This window comes from Monopterus albus, unplaced genomic scaffold (genome assembly GCF_001952655.1).
Source record: "Monopterus albus unplaced genomic scaffold, M_albus_1.0 scaffold269.1, whole genome shotgun sequence".
In the NCBI taxonomy this organism is placed as follows: domain Eukaryota; kingdom Metazoa; phylum Chordata; class Actinopteri; order Synbranchiformes; family Synbranchidae; genus Monopterus; species Monopterus albus.
The window spans coordinates 938,959-946,775 of NW_018128149.1; the positions used below are offsets into that span (position 1 = coordinate 938,959).

Here is a 7,817-nt window from a genome sequence, read left to right on the forward strand (position 1 = left end):
ACAATGTAAAACAGTAATTTGTGCTTAAGAAAGTGCAGTAAAACACATCCAAGTTTTAAAGACATTTAAAATATAAGACATACATAATTCTTACTTAGATTGGAACATTTAAGTCCGTACAGATGACTCTGATGGCTGCCTCTCCCTTGTCTCTAATTATCCTGAGAAGTTTTTCCACTGCCAGAAACAAGGAGTTCCACCTTGTGGCATTTGGGCACAGCAGCTGAAGAGAGCAAACATCTTCAACTTTTTCAGCTGCGAGTGTGGATCTTCCACATTTGCTCCACATGGCATTGCACTTGGCAAATGTTGAATGATACAGTTTCTTGTATCCTTCACTCGATACTGCTTTTGCTGCATCAACAGTAGCTATGAGGTTCAGTAAATGACAAGCACAGCACTGGTGCTTCGGGAGCTGGTACTCAAAGCCATCATCTTCATTCAGAAGTGCTGACACTTCCACAAACTCCACATCATCAGCCCCCTCTTGATCCTCTTCTTCCTCTGACCTGTCATCATCAGCAGTCTCCACTATTATTCTCATCTTCCCCAAACACTTGGAAAGCTTTTAGGAAGTTTGTGCCATTGTCTGTTGTTGTTCTGACAACCTTCCCCCGAATGAATGGTGGAGAGTTCCTGCCTCAAGTGGAGGAGTTCAAGTATCTTGGGGTCTTGTTCACGAGTGAGGGAAGGATGGAATGGGAGATTGACAGGCGGATCGGTGCAGCTTCTGCAGTAATGCGGTCGATGTACCGGTCCGTCGTGGTGAAGAAGGAGCTGAGCTGTAAGGCGAAGTTCTCGATTTACTGGTCAATCTACGTTCCGACTCTCACCTATGGTCATGAACTTTGGGTCATGACCGAAAGGGCAAGATCCCGGATACAGGCGGCCAAAATGAGCTTTCTCCGCAGGGCGGCCGGGCGCACCCTTAGAGATAGGGTGAGGAGCTCGGTCACCCGGGAGGAGCTCAGAGTAGAACTGCTGCTCCTCCACATCGAGAGGAGCCAGCTGAGGTGGCTCGGGCATCTGTTTCGGATGCCTCCTGGGCGCCTTCCTAGGGAGGTGTTCCGGGCATGTCCCACCGGGAGGAGGCCCCGGGGAAGACCCAGGGTTCCGGGCAGGTTCCACCGGGAGGAGGGCCCGGGGAAGACCCAGGACACGCTGGAGGGACTATGTCTCTCGGCTGGCCTGGGAACGCCTCGGGATTCCCCCGGAGGAGCTGGAGGAAGTGTCTGGAGAGAGGGAAGTCTGGGCATCTTTGCTTAGACTGCTGCCCCCGAGTCCCGGTACCGGATAAGTGGAGGAAAATGCATGGATGGATGGAATGAATGTCATTTAGGGCACTTATATATAACTGTTTGTCTGATGATGGTTAGCAGGTCACATCCCAATATCCAAGTTAAAACATTTGTTAAAGGATCTCATTAACTTATTAACTAACTAGTTTTTACCACTTATATCTGTGATTTAATTCACTTTCATGAATAATGTTAGCCTAGACTCTAGTCACAGACATACCCATTATAACTGCTTAATTTATATTTTTAATCACCTTCTGCCTGTTATGTATTCTGTGTTAATTCATTGTTAATTAGTGGAAGAACAAGTGGAACATGAGGCTAATTTAACATAAATTAAATAGCTTAACTTATGCAAGTGTAATGTAATAGATTAAGTATGAAAGTCATCAACATTGTTTTGGAAGCAACAGACACAGACGGAAAAACGTAACGTTAGCTAAGTGGCCAGTGACTAATTAACGTTAGCTAAGTGACCAGTGACTAATTAACGTTAGCTAATAACCACGTTAGCCAGACGTCTCAGCTTCGTTTACAGCTAACGTTAATGTTAGCAAAAACAATCAGACAGCCTACTGTTATGACATAACATTTGCTAATAAGTGCTCAATATATTAATCACATATGACTTTAATTAACTTACCTCAATGTGTTTCTTGAGGTTGGATGGTGAGTTTTTGAAAGCCAGTATTTCAGTGTCTTTCGCCAGGCATAAGAGACACTTCATTCGGTATGAGGAATCCTTCACGCCAAGAAATGAAAACATCTCTTGCAGATATGGCCACGGGTGGTCATCCGAGTCTACTAGAGACGTAGGTGGGCCAGCACCTGTGCTGCTAGATGACGGTGCAGCTTTCATGAGAGCTTTGGCGAGGAGCCGCTTTCTTGCGCCTGTTTACACCAAACAGGCCTGTGCTTGTACTGTAACCTGACGTCACTGGTTAGTGTGGTGGATTTCATCGAGCACTCGGTGCTCGACATTGTTTAACTGCGGCTGATTGGTTGCTCATGTTTTGATTGGTTATGCCTGTGTGTTAGATCCCTGAGTGGGACAGTAAAAGAGTTCACCGCTTGAGGACAAGCCTGGTCTTCGTGTGTTATTACAGAACAGCGTTGATTAATGAGGTACTCACCCTACATTTATAGCGATACATTACTGCAACAGTAAAGAACACAACAGTTAGAAACCTACTTTACCGTGACTTTTTTCCCTTTTAATTTTGTAGTAAGTAACGGAAAGGCAGAGGTGGAAATGTATCGGAGTAAAAGTACACATTTTATTTAGGAAATGTAGTGAAGTAAAAGTTCACAAAATTTTAAAACCTCAAGTAAAGTACAGATACTCCCAAAAATACTTAAGTACTGTATGTAATATTTCGTTACATTACACCTCTGGTTTGGACTCATAATTCTAGGCATATCACATGCTGATATCAGGTGTGTGCATCCAAAAACAACATGACCCACACACCGACACAGCAGCAAAGAGACTCTTAAGGTGCTAAAAACGTACATTTATTCCATGTGTTAAGAGTGATAAAGTGAATTTCATTCTAAAGACCATCGCTAGCACAGCTTACACACCCTGTAATTCTACACACAGTCAGGCTACATCAGTGAAGACCAATCAGGACAGAAGAAGCCAGAAGCACAAAGGTGTTCCACATGAACTCAGTAACCACTAAGGTCTGATCCCTCAACCTGCATGAACACCGACAAAGTGTTGAAACACACGCTGGAAATCCAACAAAGAGTCAGTATGTGGAGGAGCATGGGTTTAGGACGTAGCTGTTGTCGCTGCTATGGCAGCTGTGACTGCCTTTCAGGAATTTGTAACCGAGTGCAACTCTGGACGATCTTTCCTCGTCAGAAGAATTGAGAGGAGGAATGATTACAGCCACCAAAATGTTTTTCAAACCTCCACACTGTATGGAACGCAGGGCTGCAGTAGGATTGACCTGAGAAATCTACACTGTGTGTTTGTGCATACCTCACTCTGCAGCTGTGACACCTCCAGAGCATGTTGTATTTCTGGAGTATCGGCGAGCTGGGAGTACAGGGAGATGGAGGCCTCTCTCTTCCCCTCCTCTTTGTACTTTTTCTAAAACACAACAGATTCAGTCAGATATAATCAGATGGGATCTGACAGTGCAACACCAACTCTCCTTGTTATCTTTATGTGTTTAATTCATGTGCAGCAGGACACCTCTCAGCCAAACCAGCAGCTGCTGCCTAATGTAAACCCTGTGTTGATCTCAGACTGGAGTTAACCGATCAACTACGTATAATTCAGACTGATGAGCATGTTTGATTTGAGTACCTCGCTCTGGAACTCGCGGACAGTCTTGGCCAGCTGCATCTCGGCGGTTTCAGGAAGCTGAGAGTACAAACTGCTGCTCAGCTCCTTCTTGCCTTCCTCCTTGTACTTGTTCTGAGGAGCAGAGATAGAAAGTTTCACTGCAATAAAAAGTCTAGACTTTGACACATTACATTTGAATAAAGTCTGGGATGAAAAACTGATGTTTTACCAATTTATAGCAGTTTTTCTCCTTAATGTTACAATATTTTAGTGAACGGCTACGTTAATTGAGGTGACTGTGGCATTTTCTCAGTGTAGAAAAAACGAGCGCAACAGAAAATTCATCCTCTTTTCCTGTTCAGAGTAATTTACCATGCCCCTCTAAACCCAAGCATAACAACCCTTCTATCCATCAATTGATCAACCAGTCTTCTCTTCCATCCACCTATCTATTCATTCATCCATGCAGCCATTCCTCAGCCCCCCCATCCTTCCATCTCCTGGCCATCTATCACTCCATCCATCCAGTCAATAGCCCATCCATTATCATCCATCCATTTATTCAGTCCCTCCATTAATCAATTCAGTGATCCATCCTTCCCTCCAGCCATCTGTTTGTCAGTCTATTCATCTGTTCATCCATCCAACATTGATCCATTATCAGAACTGTTAGGTAATTTCTTAGTTAGATAGATATTCAGAGATTTGTTGTCTAGAAATGTTTAGTGGAGACAGGATGTCTAGCTCAGGCTGTTAAATGCTCAGTTCATTGTCATGAGTTCTGCAGGCTGCATCTAGGCCAAGCTCACTAGATTGAAGAGTGCAGATGAATATTGCTAGTAGCATGATATCCTCAGCCGTAATCTTAATCATAACATTTTCCGAGGCTTACTGTTCGGACATGTCCCTGAATGTCCTGTATGTTTTTAGATACACACCACTAATCAACAGCCACACACTTGAATTTTCTCCATGTTTGACTACTGCTCTGGTCAGCTGCATAGCTGGCATATCAGGTGACGTCACGGTTTGACGTGGCCTGTGTAGGATGGGGCTAGCCCAACGAAGTGATTAAATTGTATAGAGATCTTGGGTTCAGGGTCTTTCTTCTTCCGGGCTGCCTGCGCGCAGTTTTGGGGGTGGAAGATGCCTGGACGTGTAATGTTAATTCTTGCCTGTGACTCCTTGAATAAACCAGCACGGTTATGTTTTTTTATATACTCAAGTGGTCTGCTTCGTCTCACTGAGTTCCTGGTTTGAAAGAACCAGACGTGGCTTTATAATAGAATAGAGCCTTTAGAACACATCCGTCTATTATGTCATCCATCCACCCATCACATCTAACCTCGCTCAGCATCTCAGTCAGCTCTCTGACAAACTGCGTCTCGGTGGTTTCTGGCAGAAGGGAATAGAGCGAGGAGGAGATCTCTGTCTTCACATTTCCCTTGTATTTAACCTGAAAAAGAAAAAGAAACACAACACTGTTAGTTGTGTAATTATGATTCTGTCACCACAGGCACCTAATCTAAAACACACAAAGAGCATGATTATTATACTAGGTCATTCAGAGGTCAGAATCAGAATCAGCTTTGTTGGCCAGGTGTGTCAGACACATGAAGAATTTGACGAATTTGACTCTGGTACATCGGCTCTCAATGTGTATGTACATATCCCCATGGAAGGGGCAAGTAAACAGTAAACCAGCAAAAGGCTGTGCAATATAACAAAATAAGCTGTATATTCCACTCTTCCTGAGGCTCTGGAGATTTTGCAAGCTTCTGAACTGCAGAGCGAGGTAAAAGCACATCTCTACACACATGTATCCCTCCATCCATCCATCCAGCTGTGTCTCTTACAGGCTCTTCCTGAAGTCCACTGTCATCTCAACTGTTTTGAGCATGTTCAGCTCCAGGCTGCTGCGGCTATACCACAGGACCAGCTGCTCAACCTCCCATCTGTAAAGTGACTCGTCACCGTCTCGGATGAGACCAATGACCATTGTGTCATCTGCAAACTTGAGGATCTTGACAGAGTGGTCCTTTGAGATGCAGTCATTGGTATAGAGTGAAAACAGCAGAGGGGAGAGCACACATTCCTGGGGGGTGCCTGTGCTTATTGTCCGGGTGCTGCATGTGGTTTTCCCCAGCCTCACCTGCTGCTTCCTGTCTGTCAGAAAGCTAGTAATCCACTGACAGGTGGGGGCAGGCACAGTGAGCTGGGTGTTAATTTTTACCTGTGTTCATTGAATAAATCAGCACTGTTTTGAAGTTATTTGGACTGCTTCGTCTCTCAGAGTTAGCATGGTAAAAAGTACCGGAGACAACAGAGGGATGCCGAGCTGAAGTCCACAAAGAGGGCCCGTGCATAGGTCCCTGGGGAGTCGAGATGTTGCAGGATGTAATGCAGTGCCATGTTCACCGCATCGTCCACTGACCTGTTTGCCCGGTAGGCGAACTGCAGGGGGTCTACGATGTCACTGAGTCTTTCCAAGGACTTCATAACTATAGATGTCAGGATAACAGGTCTGTAATCGTTCAGTCCACTGATGGAGGTTTTCTTGGGGACTGGAATGATGGTGGAGCATTTGAAGCAGGAAGGGATTTCACACAGCTCCACTGATCTGTTGAAGATAAGTGTGAAGATGGGGGCCAGCTGATCAGCACACACTTTGAAGCAGGAGGGGGTCACACCATCTGGGCCTGGTGCTTTTCTGATCTTCTGTCTTTTAAAGAGGCCACGCCCATCCTTTTCACAGATCGTTAAAGGTGGGGGGCTGGGGGGGGTGTTGTTTGTCAAATCTGCAGTAGAACACATTCAGGTTGTTGATGGTCCTCCACAGCAGAAGGGGATGGTTTTCTATAGACAGAGATGGTTTTCAGGCTCCCCCACCTAGACAAGGGGTCGTTGGCTGAAACCTGAGCTTTCAGCTTTTCAGAGTAGCTCCTCTTTGCTGCTCTGATCTCCCTGCTGCTCTGATCTCCCTTGTCAGTGTGTTCCTGGCTTGGCTATACAGAGTCCTGTCCCCACACCTGCAAGCCTCCTCTTTGGCACGATGAAGCTACTTGAGTCTGGCTGTGAACCAGGGCTTGTTGTTGTTGTTGTTGTATGTGCAGAAGGACTTTTTGGGTACACACACATCCTCACAAAAGCTAATATAAGTTGTCACCATGCCAGTGAGTTTGTCCAGGTCTGGAGCTACAGTCTCAAATACACTCCAGTCTGTGCAGTCAAAGCAGGCCTGTAGCTCTAACTTAGACTCCTCCGTCCAGCTCTTCACCGTTTTCACCACAAACTTCACAGCTTTTAGTTTCTGCCTTTAGGTTGGAATACGATGAATCATACATTGATCAGAGAGTACAAGGGCTGTGCGGAGGACAGAGCAATGGCCGTGTTTTATTGCTGTGTAGCAGTGGTCCAATGCGATTTTGTCCCTGGTAGGGCAGGTAACATGCTGTCTTTATTTGGGCAGTTCATGGGAGAGATTTGCTCTGTTAAAGTCCCCTAGAACAATGAGTGGAAAGTCGGGACGTTCTAGCTTCAGGCTAGTTATCTGTTCTGCTAGGAGCTGTAGTGCGCTAGTGTGGGCCTGTGGACTTATGTACACTCAGATTAGCATGAAACTGTTAAATTCACAAGAATAAAAAGGTTTGCAATTGATAACAAGAGTCTCTAAGTCTGTGTTACATGTCCTCTGTAGCACTGTGACATCTGTGCACCAACCTTCATTTATGTAGTGTTAGATTTTACCCAAATTCTTTTATTAAAAGCACGAGAAGTGAAGACAGGAGAGGACTGTATAAAATCAACAGGAAGTTTATTCAAAGTCTGGGCACAGGTAAAGTCTTACAGCACTGGGGTCAGAACGAAAGAGCTCCCGCAGGAAATCCATTCTCTGAACCCTGAGTTACGTGTTCTCAATACATTTATCTCCTTGGGCTAGGCCCGCCCTGGACAGAGGTACCACATTTCACACTTCATAATCCTATTGGCCATTTGATGAGAACAGGTCAACCCCTGCCTGCATGGAATGTGATAGAAACCAGGTTTGTGTGTGTGTTTCTCAGGTGGCAGTTTGATCAATGAACACTAAACGATGGGTGGTCTGTCTGTGCAGATTCTCAGTCATCCAGGTCATAGTGAGCTGAAAAAAACTTAGAAAAAAATCAATTGGACTAGATTTCTAGGTCGAAGATGTTTCACCTCTCATCCAAGAAGCTTCA

At 45.1% G+C, this 7,817-nt stretch overlaps 2 protein-coding genes across 10 annotated transcripts in view; both read right to left on the reverse strand.

Annotated features, from left to right (window-relative positions):
* nebl (nebulette) overlaps positions 1-7,817 on the reverse strand; it is a 119,771-nt gene that overhangs the window by 63,004 nt on the left and 48,950 nt on the right. The window lies entirely within an intron of this gene.
* The window catches only part of LOC109972772 (nebulin), an 82,138-nt gene that overhangs the window by 56,120 nt on the left and 18,201 nt on the right, over positions 1-7,817 (reverse strand). For all 9 annotated transcript variants that reach the window (XM_020621895.1, XM_020621900.1, XM_020621894.1 and 6 more), the window contains exons 6-8: positions 4,943-5,053; positions 3,619-3,729; positions 3,289-3,399 (exon numbers count right to left, since the gene is read on the reverse strand). In XM_020621895.1, coding sequence (XP_020477551.1) covers positions 3,289-3,399; positions 3,619-3,729; positions 4,943-5,053 — 333 coding nt within the window. The remainder of the gene's footprint in view (positions 1-3,288; positions 3,400-3,618; positions 3,730-4,942; positions 5,054-7,817) is intronic.